Source organism: Myotis lucifugus, unplaced genomic scaffold (genome assembly GCF_000147115.1).
Source record: "Myotis lucifugus unplaced genomic scaffold, Myoluc2.0 scaffold_34, whole genome shotgun sequence".
NCBI classification, from domain to species: Eukaryota; Metazoa; Chordata; class Mammalia; order Chiroptera; family Vespertilionidae; genus Myotis; species Myotis lucifugus.
The window spans coordinates 3,887,452-3,900,363 of NW_005871082.1; the positions used below are offsets into that span (position 1 = coordinate 3,887,452).

The 12,912-nt window shown below is 42.9% G+C and overlaps 1 protein-coding gene across 4 annotated transcripts in view; it reads right to left on the bottom strand.

Moving 5' to 3' along the window:
* Window positions 1-12,912, bottom strand: part of STON2 (stonin 2) — a 127,804-nt gene that overhangs the window by 81,804 nt on the left and 33,088 nt on the right. For all 4 annotated transcript variants that reach the window (XM_014454269.2, XM_023752509.1, XM_023752510.1 and 1 more), the window contains exon 3: window positions 11,882-12,160. In XM_014454269.2, coding sequence (XP_014309755.1) covers window positions 11,882-12,160 — 279 coding nt within the window. The remainder of the gene's footprint in view (window positions 1-11,881; window positions 12,161-12,912) is intronic.

Below are 12,912 nucleotides of genomic sequence, written 5' to 3' on the forward strand. Positions count from 1 at the left end.
TTCAGTGTAAAAAGAAAAGCCAGGTGAGTTTAAAGAAAGAAAACAACTTAAAAATTACCTTATTACTAGTTCTCCTTAGAAATTACCATTTACCTTTTGGAGTGTGTGTGCGCGCACACAGAAACACACATACAGAGAAATCAATTCTAAGTGGACTGAAAGTCAAAGTGTGGAAGGCTACACAAGAAATATTTTAGAAAACATATAGCTAAATATGCTCATGACTTCAGGATAGGGATTTTCTTTACAAGGCACAGAAAGCACTAAGCATAAAAAAAAAAGTCATATCATTAAAATTAAGAACTTATTTTCACCAAAAGGCACCATAGCCTTGGTCGGTGTGGCTCTGTGGTCGAAGATTCAATTCCTGGTCAAGGGCATGTATCTGGATTGCAGGTTAGATCCTGGGCCCTAATAGGGTTCATGCATGAGGCAATCAATCCATGTGGCTCACATCGATGTCTCTCTCTCTCTCTCTCTCCGCCCCCTCTCTCTTTCTTTCCCCTTCTTCGGTCTCTCCCTCCCACTCTCTCTAAAAAAAAGTCAGTGGAAAAAATGGGTGAGGATTAACAAGAACAAAAAAGGCACCATAAAGAGAGTGAAAAGACCACCCACAGGGTAGATGAAAATATCTGCCATTCATTAAATCCACAAGAAACTCCTAGAAATCAGCAAGAAAAAAGGGAGAAGCCCCAACAAGAATATACTTGAATAGGCATCTTATGAAAAAATCCAAATGGAAAAAAATAGATGCTCAACCTCATTAGTAATCTAAGAAATGCAAATTAAAACCACATGAAATACCATTCTCTTTACCTCCCTTTCCTATCTCCTTACCTCCCCATGACAAAGATAAAAATGACAATTCCAAGTATAAGTGAGCAAGTGAAGCTGAAGCCTTTTTTATATATACTAGAGTCCCAGTGCACGAAATTCATGCACAGGTAGGGTCCCTAGGCCTGGCCAGAGATCAGGGCCCATCAGGTTCCCTGCCTCCAGCTTCCCCACCTCCTCCTTCCCTTGCTCCCTCAGCACCCCGCTGCTGCCCCTGGTCGCCTGCCATGTTCTGCCCCACCCCCTGGTGTTCAGCATACGTCATAGCAAGCAATCAAACTCCCAGTCTCTAGGTCGAACTCCCAAGGGGACACTTTGCATATTAGCCTTTTATTATATAGGATGGCTGATGGGAGATAAATTGGTGTTATCTGAATAAGTTGAAGATAAACATACCCTACAGCACAGTAATTCCCCTCCAACTTTTTGTTGTTGTTGTTAATCCTCTCCAGAGGATTTTTTGATTTTTTTTTTTTAGGGAGAGTGAGGGAAAAACAGAGAGAAATATCAATGTGAGAGAAATATATCAATTGCTTGCCTCCTGCATGAACCCTGACCAGGGCCCAAGTAAGGGAGAAGCCTGCAACCAAGGTACGGGCCCTTGACTGGAATCGAACCTGGGACCCTTTGGTCCCCAGGCCAACACTCTATCCACTGAGCCAAACCAGCTAGGGCCCCTCCAACTTTCTTATACAAGAGAACCACTTACACATGTTCACCAGGATTTATGTTTAGAATCTTTCCAGAAAAAAAAAACACACAAAGGAAATGCTCAAAGAAGCACATTCTTAATTCCCAGAAAAGGAGAAACAACTCAAATATCCACCAATAATAGAACAGAAAAATGAACTGTGGGATATTAATATAATGGAATTCATAGCAATAAAAACTAAACGAACTATCATTACAGGTAAAAACATGGAAAAATCTCACAGACTGTGTGTTAAAAAAGCAAGCCATGAAATAATATATACAGTATTATTCCATTTATATAAAGTTCAAAAACAGGTGAAATTCAATTATATCATTCTTAATACATGTGTAGGTAGTATAGCTGTTAAAAATCTTAAGTAATGTGATTATTAACACAAAACCCAAAACAGAAAAGTGGTGATGCGGAGGGAGGGAAGAGGATGTTTAGAAGAAAGGATCATAGGGAAACCCAAGGGCTTCTGGGTGATGACAACATTCTATTTATTAAACTGGGTGATGGGTTGAACTATTGATCTTTATAATTTAATATACATTTAAAGTAGGTTCCTTTTATTAAAAAATAAAAATTTAATATACATTTAAAATATGTTCCTTAAAATAGTTAAGGTTTATTAAAACCACATATCAAAAGACTCCAATGACTTAGAAAGAAAGCTATTCCAATTATTTACATTTTCACATTAGATCTTTACATTTCTTAGATAACATTTTAATATTTCCCTTGAAAGAGAAACACAGAATAATGCAGCTGGGAGAGGCACCGTCCCTACATCTCACAGACTGTTCTCATTTCGTCTAATGTCCTTTAATTATCCACTTAGAAATCTTGGATGAATCACTTTATTTAGGTTCTGAGCTGAATGCCCTCAGGCCACAAAAGAGTTGAAGTACTGAGCCTGAACTCTTCTCCCCGGGGTGGGCCTTTGGTAGCAGCAGGTGGCCCTCCTCCCAGTGCTTCCCAGCCCCACCCATCCGGCAAGAAAAAAAGTGAGGAAAGATAGAAATCTGCCTCTCCCTCTCCTATGAGGTATGTACAAGGATCTTGAATCTGGCCCTATAGCCTGGGGCAAATTACTTAATCCGTCTGTTCTTCTGCATGTTAACCTGTAAAATGGGACTATAAATAGTACCCACCTCAGAAGGGGATTAGGTTAATAATGACAACAAACCTGGAGAAGTGCTTGGCACAAAAGAAGTACTCAAACAGAATTCAGTGGTAGCTGTTATCATTTCCAGACAAAATCCTTATGTCCAAATCTACTTGAAATCTCCACTTGGATCTAACTTTCCGTGTCCAAAACTGCGTTCCTGTGATCCCCTCCACACCAGCTCCTTCATCCTTTCAGGTTCTCAGACTGAAACCTTCCAGTCATCCCTAAGTCTTCTCACATTCGGTCCATCACAACTTGCACTAGTCCCTCCTCCAGAACATGTCTGAAATCCTGTCCCTGCCCACCATCTCCCAGCTACCAGCCTGGTGCCAGCCAGCATCCTCTCCTGCCTGGCTCATTGCAAATACCTCCCACCTGTTCTTTCTGCTTCTTCACTTGTCCTAGCCACACCTTTCTTTTCTTCTTTCTGTAAAATATTGATTTTACAGAGAGGAAGGGAGAAGGATAGAGAGTTAGAAACATCAATCAGCTGCCTCCTGCATGCCCCCTTCTGGGGATCGAGTCCACAGCCAAGGTACATGCCCTTGATCAGAATCGAACTCAGAACCCTTCAGTCTATGGGCTGACACTCTATCCACTGAGCAAAACCAGTTAGGGCCTCAGCCACAGTCTTAATAGAATTATCTGTTCAAACTTAAGTCAAATTTTACCCACACCTGTGCTCCGAACCCTCCACTAGTTCCCCATCTCACCCACAGTAAACGTGCAAGTCCTCACCGTGTCCTCTGAGGAGCTGCGTGGTCTGAGTCCCAGGACTCTCTGCCTGTCTCCTTCTCTTCTCCCCCCAACACCTCCCCCCCCCCCGTTCCCTCCACTGCAGTCACACCCCAGGAACACGGTGTCCCTCAGAGACCAGTCACTTGTAGTTAGTTCCTTCCTCACTTGCAGTTTCTTCCGCCTGGAAGCCTCCTTCCCCAATTTCTGCAAGGTTGCTCCTTCACTTCTCTAAAGTCTTCACTCAAAAGTTGCAGCACAGACACTCCCTGGCCTTCTGTAAAATTTCACACTGTCCCTCACGCAGTCCCTTTTGGGCTTCATTTTTTCTCTCCTTCCCACTTCTCACATTACCTAACACATTTACATTGTCTACTTCTTTATGGTGTTTCTGGAATGGCTCCCCCAACCGAACACATGCTCCACGGGGCAGGAATAGTGACTTGAACAGTGACTGGCTCACAGTGGGGGCTCAAGGCACCAGTGGTTGAATGAATAATAAATGTACAAATTGCCAGCTTCACCAACACAGCAAATACATTACTTCTCTTTCTCTTTATCCTTTGGGATCCTGGGTAGATGAACATTTTCAATACTTACATGCATTTTGATGTCATGTCCTTTATTTACACTTTGATGTCTACTCACTAGAGCTATATGATATTTCCAATGCTATAAACATGCCTATCCATGAGTCCAAAACAGATCAAATCGTGGTCTTTCTGTGTGACTCCCCTGCGATTTCACAGCTGGCAACGAGGAGCGGCTGTCCCAGGACTGGCTCGGAGGGAGTCCTCTCATCCCACAAGGCTTCACTGGTAACAGATTGCCCAACCATTAGGCAGCCTCAGCTTGGAGAGAGCAGGGACTGTGGCCAACTTTCTCATAATTGCTTTCCCAGCACCTAAATTTTGTTGCATGAATGAGCGAGTTAATGAATGCGTGCTTGCCTAGTGTACGGTGTTGTGTCCCACACAGGGGGTCAGACAGGCCACAAGGCCACCTGGGTGAGCTAGCACAGTCTCTGGAAAAGGATAATATTGACATTCTAGTGAAATATTTCAAGGTCCCTTTTAGGTAGTTGTAAAAAGCCATCATTGAGAGACCCCTTTCCCCTATGACATGATGGTACCTTCAAATCCAACAAAAATATAATGGACAGTTTTAAGTGTGTTTTTTAAGGCAGCCCCCAGGAAAAGTATGCGTGTGTTCGTACACATATGGGGTGGGGCAAAAGTAGGTTTACAGTTGTGAGTTTGAGGAATAGTTTATTCTTCTATTATTATTTATAAATTATTGTATTATTTTCCATACAAACAACTGTAAACCTGCTTTGCCCACTCTGTATATATGTACATGTGTGTGTGCCATGTATGTGTATGTTACTTTATGTGTATATGCTATGAGTCTGTGTACATGTGTGTGGCATGTTTATATGTATGTATGTATGTATGTATGTATATGCATTGTGTGTATAACAATGGGAAGTCAAATAATAGTCAGCTAATAAGAAAAGGGCATGATGAGGAAGAGACTGGCCTAGTTTCTTTACCTATTTTGTTAAAAAAAATTTCACTTTATTGAGGTGGCTGTCGTTCAACCTAACAGCCCATTGCCCCCATAAACAGAAGTCACTTAGTCATTCCATAGCAGGTTTCACATAGTACATCTTTCACTTTTCATTCATTAATTCAACAAATGCTAAGTGAGCACCGACTAAGTTCCATGCACCATAATCTGGGACAGAGTGTGAATGAAGTAGACAAAGTCCCTTCCCTCTACTGGGGAAGAGAGACAATAACCAAAGAAACAAATATATAACCTAATTTTGGGTAGAGACACGGGGTGTACACATTTAAAGCGGGAAAAGCTGGGGGTAAACGCTTGAGGAGAGCTCTGAGTGAAAATGTGGATGAGCTCTAAGGGATGCAGGAACAGCAAGAACAGAAAAGAGCTTGCTGGGAACAGCAAGAGAGGTGGCGATTAGAGCAGTGTGGAGCCCAGTGGAGAGGGCCCTGAGGAAGAAGGGCTCTGTTAAAACTCATTCCTGAGGACATCCCTGTCTGAGATGGATTCCGGAAAGGTCACGGATTACATTAAAAAGTGGAGAAGAACAATTCAAGGTATTAAAGGAAAAGAAGACCTTCTCTGTTGAGGAGGGATATACATATGCATGCCAAATGCAGTGGGCCACAGCTACAGTCACCAAGGGTCTGGGATCTTATTCCACCCCCACCCACCACTCACCCCCAGTGGCAGAATGAAAAACATAATAGAATTTACCCGCTGGGCTGGGCTAGACTTCCCCGGGATTAAGTCTCTCAGCTGTCCCCCTGCCTCCCTCTTGAACGGCTGACATCATCACTGGTCCTCCCCAAACAAGTGGCTCTTTCTCTGGTCCCAGATAATGAGCTTCCCCAGACACAATGGGAAGGCCTTAGCCCAAGTCTTTGGGGCAAACATTTGAAGCACAAGGGGATACAAGTATATGGCTTGGGCTGAGGGACAAATGTTCCGGAAATAAAAGGTTGGTTTTTTTTATGTTTGTAACTATGCATATCCTGCAGGATCTGCATAATGGGTCCAATTCAGCCTTGGCCTTGCTACCAAATGGCCATGTCCGCAGAGGAAGGTCAGTGCAAAGCGTGACAAGTGAACAGGAAGCCTCATGCTGATAATAACGCCTTAATTTTTTAAAATTTTGAGGATGAACTTTGCTCTTCCAGTCAATTTGTCTGCATGCATTTGCAAACAGTCTAAGCACACACACACACACACACACACACACACACACACACACTTGCATAATGCTTAAAATCAGTCTTTGCTCTGAAAGAATCTTTGTAAAGAATGGCCACTACAGTCTTCCTGGTGTGCAGTGGAATTTTAAAGCCAGAGAAGGCAAAATACTAAGCTAGGAAAACTTTTTGCAACTAGGAAAACTCAGAAACACTATAGCTAAAGGCCCCGGTGTGAATAAAACACTACCTGAGTTGAAGTTCATTTCAAAATATTTTTTAGAGAATAATATAAAGATTCCATTTTTACTTAAACAGATTCACCAGAAGCTCATTTTTCAAAACACTTTCCTTCTGCTCAGGGTTTAACGGAATAGCTATGAATTTAGTTCAAGATTCAGCAAATGAGTTTTCAGTTACATTTCTCTATATTTTTCACCATGTAATGCAGATAGATCATATGGCATCTTCACACTGGAGATGTGAACAGTATTCTTGTGGCTGTTTTAAGTCTTAAGTATCTGACATTTAAAACTCTAATAAAAATCTTTCTAAAGATAATATTTATCAACATAGTCTGAGCCAAAGTGGTCTTCTTAAGCCAAAGAGATATGAATCCCAAAGTTGGCCTACACCAGATGTCAGGGAATGGAGGAAACATTTTTTACAAACGATTCAAGAGGCATGATTTTATGTGCCCTCTCACCCTAGTATCCTCAGGTCCAAGGATACCAGTCATCTTTCCTATACATATGGTTACAGAAGGGCTTTGTCACTCAACTGTTTTTATTAATATTTTTTTCCTAAGGGAGATCTGTATCTCTTTTTCCCCAGACCAACCACAATGGCACTTAATTCACTGCAAATCCTGCCCTAGTTGAAATCCAAAAGAAACTTGTTCCCTTGATGGATGTAAGCATTTCTGGAGTTGTTTTCCCCACCAGCTGTGGTTCCAGGTTATACAATCGACCTTGGTATGCTTCAGTGAACAATAAACTAAGTAGCCAGGTCACCAGGGTGGGGACTAGCAACTCCCTGGCTTCCCTAAGCTACCGGCTCAGCTTCTGGTATTTAAATGCCACAAAAATAAGAGATTTACCACTAATGACAGTCTCTTTGTCCCTAACTCCACCATGCCTACAGCCTCCTTGCATTTTAATTAGGGCCAAGAGTACATTCCCATTCCAGGCTGAAATCCAATGCTCCCCAGCCTTTATTCTTAGGTGGCACAGCTTAAAGGATAAATTCTTTTCTTGTGTGTATGTGCTTCATCTGCCCGAAAAACTGGAAAGAGTGAAGGCATGGGAACTGGGGGAAGAAGAGGAGCATCCCAGAAAAACATTTCTTCACCTGCTACTGTGTGTGTGTGTGTGTGTGTGTGTGTGTGTGTGTGTTTTCTTTCTTTCCTAACTTCTCTTTGCAAGCCAGATGTTAAGGCATGGCACAGCTGGCTAAGTAAGGCTCCACTGTCTGCTTCTGGAAATCCAGACTAGGAACAGCCCTAATTGGTCCCATTTATTCTCTTTTTTTGGTCCTCCCACCTATTTCTCTTAGGTCAAGATCATAATCTTCTCATATAAGGATATTCACAGAGAAGCTGCAAGGGTCAGATCCAAGACATACATTTTCCCTTCCTCCTGACACAGAGACCTCTGTCTTATCAGAAGTGCTGGGCATTTAATACAGGCAAATGGGACACGAGGAATGAAATAGAAAGAAATTGCAACTATCTTATAGGAAAGAGTCTGTTTGTTCTATTGATACTTAGGTGACTGGGAAAATGGCTGAAGCCAAAACTCAGTTCCCATGGAGCCCTTTTTTCTGGCTGAACTTCACTACCTGCTATGCATGGAGACACACCTACATATTCCACCATTCTCCATAGATTCAATTTCTGCATGTTTAAATACAACAGATCAAATATCTTGCTTACTCAATTCCAATTCATTCATGTGTTATCCATACCAACATAATTTTTACTTGATATACTGAAGCTTAGCCCATTATAGATCCAGGATCTGATTGATGGAAATTCATAAGCTAAGAGAAGCATTTTTAGGATGGGTAAATGGGAAACTGATAGTTTGTTTCTATATTGTCAGATTAGACTAAAAAACACCAGACAGTCACTCATTCTATATAAGCTGCCCCCCGACCCCACCCCAGTTTTTCCAGGTGGGCACTACTGATCTGGGGCAAAACTGAGTAAGAGTTCTGGGGGAGAATTAAAAGCAAATGAAGGGAGACCTACAAAACATGTCTTATTACAACTAGTGCTGGGATTAGGATGAGATGTGTGTGGCAGTCATGTAAGTGTTAGGGGATCTGTTTTTAAAATATTAATATTTTATTCAAGGACTTTTTTGCATTATCTATACTAATAAAAGGGTAATATGCTAGTTAAACGGGGTTAACCGAACATCTTCCGGACATCCGGCTTCCTTCTGGACAAAGCCACGGTGGCAGGGGCTGAGGCAGAGGCGGTTAGGGGCAATCAGGCCGGCAGGGGAGCAAGCCATTAGGGGCAATCAGGCAGGCAAGGAAGGGCAGTTAGGGGGCGATCAGACTGGCAGGGGAGGGCAGGCCTAAACTGGCAGTCAGACATCCCCCAAGGGGTCCCAGATTAGAAAGGGTGCAGGCCGGGCTGAGGGACACCCCCCTCCCCCCTCCAGTGCAGTGCACCAGGCCTCTAGTTTTAATTATAAACATTCAAAAATAATTTTAACTTTTTAAATTTATTTCTTTAATTGAAAAATTTTTAAACCCAATTATTTTTCTAGGTAACCATTTTTCTTTAAGACAACCATTATACTTTCATATGGAGAAGTATTTTATGCATATTTCCCAACCTGTCACAGGAAATATTAAAGAGATATACTTAAGAATCATGATTTAATAAAATTAAGAATTTGTACTACTTCATCAAGGATATTAAGTGAGATTGACTTTTTTAAGTACACAGTGCCAGAAGTTTTACTCACCATTAATTTTGTACCATCAATGCCAATACCAATACAGTGAAAAAGGTAAATAATATCTTAGAGTTATTATAAAAATCACTCTGACTCCACTCTGATTCCTGAAAGGGTCTTCGGAATCCCCCAGGATCTATAGACTACACTTTGAGAACTGCTGCCTTAAAGAATAAGGTTTTTGTTTTGTATTTTTTAATCCTCACCTGAGGATATGCTTTTTTTTTTATTTTAGAGAGAGAGGAAGGAAGAGAGAGCTAGAGACAGAAACATCAATCAGTTGCCTCCTGTACTCGCCCTGACCAGGGATTGAACCCACAACCAGGTATGTGCCCTGACTGGGAATCAAACTCACAACATTTTTGATGCATGGAACACACTTCAACCAGTTGAGCACCCAGCCAGGGCCATAAGCTTTCAACACTATCCATAACATCATCCGTTACAGGCCAGGATCCTCAGTCAAATGGGGGCAACATAGTTATGGTTATCCCCAGTTAGTTTGCAAAAATAAGTGGTAAAGAATTGAAGCAAATTGACTCATCTGTCATATAAATAGTTCTGAGGCATATTTAAGGCTAAAGACCAGGTATGAATGAACAAGATGTGAAAGAATCTGAATGCCATGAATATAATCAATGACCATTTTAGGGCAAACGAGTGGAGAAATACCACCCCATCCCTCCCTCACCTCCCAGCCTCCCAGGAATGAGGGAGCGGAGGAAACTACAGCTGGGCAGGCAGATCCACGGAACATACCACTGAACATGCCTAGGCTGTTCTGAGATCCTGGGGCCTGCCTGCCTGGCGTCGGAAGCTTTCTTCTGACACTTCCCAGCAAAGCCTTGGGCAACTTCCAAAACCACTGTCTCATCAGTCTCCTCGTGTGTAATATGAATATAATATTAACCTTCCTCACATGATTGTGGTGAGGAGTACAAAGCATTGAGCGCAGTGCCTGGGAGAGTAAGCACTCAGTACGCATTATCTTACTAAAAATAAGAAACATACTGTGTATTGATTCACTGCCCAGCACTCAGTAACTTTCGCCACATGTATAAGTGCTTCATCAGCCCATTGTCTCGCCAGTGTCAGGTGTTAGAAAAGGTTACTGCCTCCCTCCAGCTACACCGGGAAGCCTGTCTGGACCTGTCACTTCATTCTTGCTGCTTTTAGGGCAGAGGCTTTCTCACCAACAAGAGAAATCTGATGCTTAAATAGGAAAACGCATATAGTAATGGGCAAATCGGTAAAAAAAGTGGAAGTGTTTATTATATGGCAGAATTACACTTCATCTTTTCCTAAAATTGTTTTTACTGGTGTTAAAGGCATGTCTGAAAAACAAAGGAATTGTTTTAAAAAAATTGAAACGAGCAAAACATTTAACTTATCAACAGAAAAACTTATCAGCCTTGCTTTTTTGCTCTTCTCTGTGGCAGACAAAATAATGCCCCCCACAAATGATGTCCACACCTAATACCCAGAACCTGTGAGTAGGGCACCTTATACAGCAAAAGGAATTTTGAGATGGGGAAATTATCCAGGATGATTCTGGGGGGCCGAATGTAATCACAAGGGCCTTTAAAATGCAGAGGGAGGCAGGAGTCAATTAGAGAGATGTGCACAGAACAAAGGCACAGAGAAATGCAGCACTGCTAGCTCCTGAGACGGAGCCTGGGGCACATGTCAAGGAACATGGCCGGCTGCTGGAAGCTGGAAAGTTCAAGGAAACCCATTCTGCTGAGAGACTCCTGAAAGGAATGCTGGCCTGACAACACCTGGATTTTAGCCGAGTGGCATCCAGGTTGGTCCTCTGAGCAACAGAACTGTAAAATAATAACACTGTGCTGTTTAAGCCACTAGGTTGGTGGTAATTTGTTACAGTTGTAAACAGAAAATGAACACAGCCCCCCACGGTTATCCAGTCACCCTTGCAGCCAGGTTACTAGGTGAGGACTAGCAACTCCTCTGGCTTCGCCAAGCTCTCCAGTGCAGCTTCCGGCCATTGAAATCCCACAAAATCAGGTATTTAGCACTAAAGACAGTGCCCCCTTGAAGATTTGGATTCAAGAGGTTTGGGACACAAAAATATCCATATTTAACTGGTGATTCTATTAGAGATGGTTGGTGGTTCACACTCAGAGACATTCATTTCTATGCGTAAGGAGTTGACAATTTAGGTACAGAGTAAATGCAATTCTAATCCCTAATAGATAAAGAAATATGCATACCTCCCAGACAGGTCAATAGCAAGGGACAAGAGTGAAAGGCTGGAAATGGCCGGGAACACAGGAATCCTTCCAAATGCTGATGATAACAAAAACAGTTTGCAGCCCAGCCAACATGGCTCAGTGGTTGAGCCGTTAACCTATGAACCAGGAGATTACGGTTTGATTCCCGGTCAGGGCACATGCCCAGGCTGCGGGCTTGATTCCCAGTGTGGGGCATACGGGAGGCAGCTGATCAATGATTTTCTCTCATCATTGATGTTTCTAAATCTCTCTCCCTCTCCCTTCCTCTCTGAAATCAATAAAAATATATTTTTTAAAACAAGCACAAAAATGGTTTGTAGAATTAAGCCAGATGAGACCTCTGCCTGCTCTCCCCTCTGTGGCCAGTGCTTCAGGCTTGGGAGCAGGTCAAGTAGACCTGGCAGCCTTCTACACTCTCAAGGAGAAGCATCCCCGAGGAGCACAGACCTGAGCCGGACCCCTTCCTGGCCTCCCACCTGTCCCACCTGTTTCTTTAGGAGGAGGTGGTGAAGTGCTGGTCCAGGGTGTGTCATCTTCAAATTGAACCCAGTTGCTGATGGCCGAGGCCAGGTCAGATGGGGGCTGCTCAGGGCTCCCAGGAGGAGAGGCCGCTTCAGAGATGAGGCCCATCTTCTCGGAGGAGTCATCCTGCTCTGAGTGGGAAAGGTCCTGAGAGCCTCCATCCGCCACGTGGTTCTCCCCGGAGGAGCTCTCGGACTGGTCTGAGGAGGATGACCGTCCCGGGAGGTGCCCTTCGGTGGCCCCTGAAACAGACACCAGACAGCACATCACTTCACGTGCGAGGACGGAAAAACAAAGGATGGGCAAGGGGTGATCACAGGACTCACCATTACAGTGAGTGAGGGTAAGGCAACAGTCATGCCCATCTGCCTCTAGGCCAAAGGAGTGTTTTCCTAGCAATGATTTCAAAACTATAACCTCAGCATGACCAGGCTGAGACGGGGGTAGTCTTGTTCACTGTTCTTATCTCAGCATCTACACCAATTCTTGAGGGTCACAACTAAAAATGCCCACAGAGGCCAAGCAAGAAATATAACTGAGTCGAAGGAGAAAAGCAAAAGGCAATAGGGACTAATAGAGAGTATGGCTGACCTGGAGAGCTCCTGTCTGGACTAAAGACACTTCAATTTAAACCTCAAACTCCACACAGTCCTAATTACACACCTGCAGGCTACCAGGTGCAAACCCTGCACCAGTGATAACTAAACATGGCAGAAGCTCTTCCCTCAATTTGTTTCACTTTATTGGTCCTGAAACATTTAACAGCCTTCAAATAATTGTGTTTTTTTTTAAAGAACTATACTCTGGTTGTGGTGGTGGTTACACACATCTATACATGGAAAATTCATCAACTGTATATAAAAAGTGGTCCATTTTACTGTGTAAAAACTTTTAAAAATATATTTTTATTGATTTCAGAGAGGAAGGAAAAGGGAGAGATAGAAACATCCATGATTAGAGAGAATCATTGACTGGCTGCCTCCTGCATTCTCTC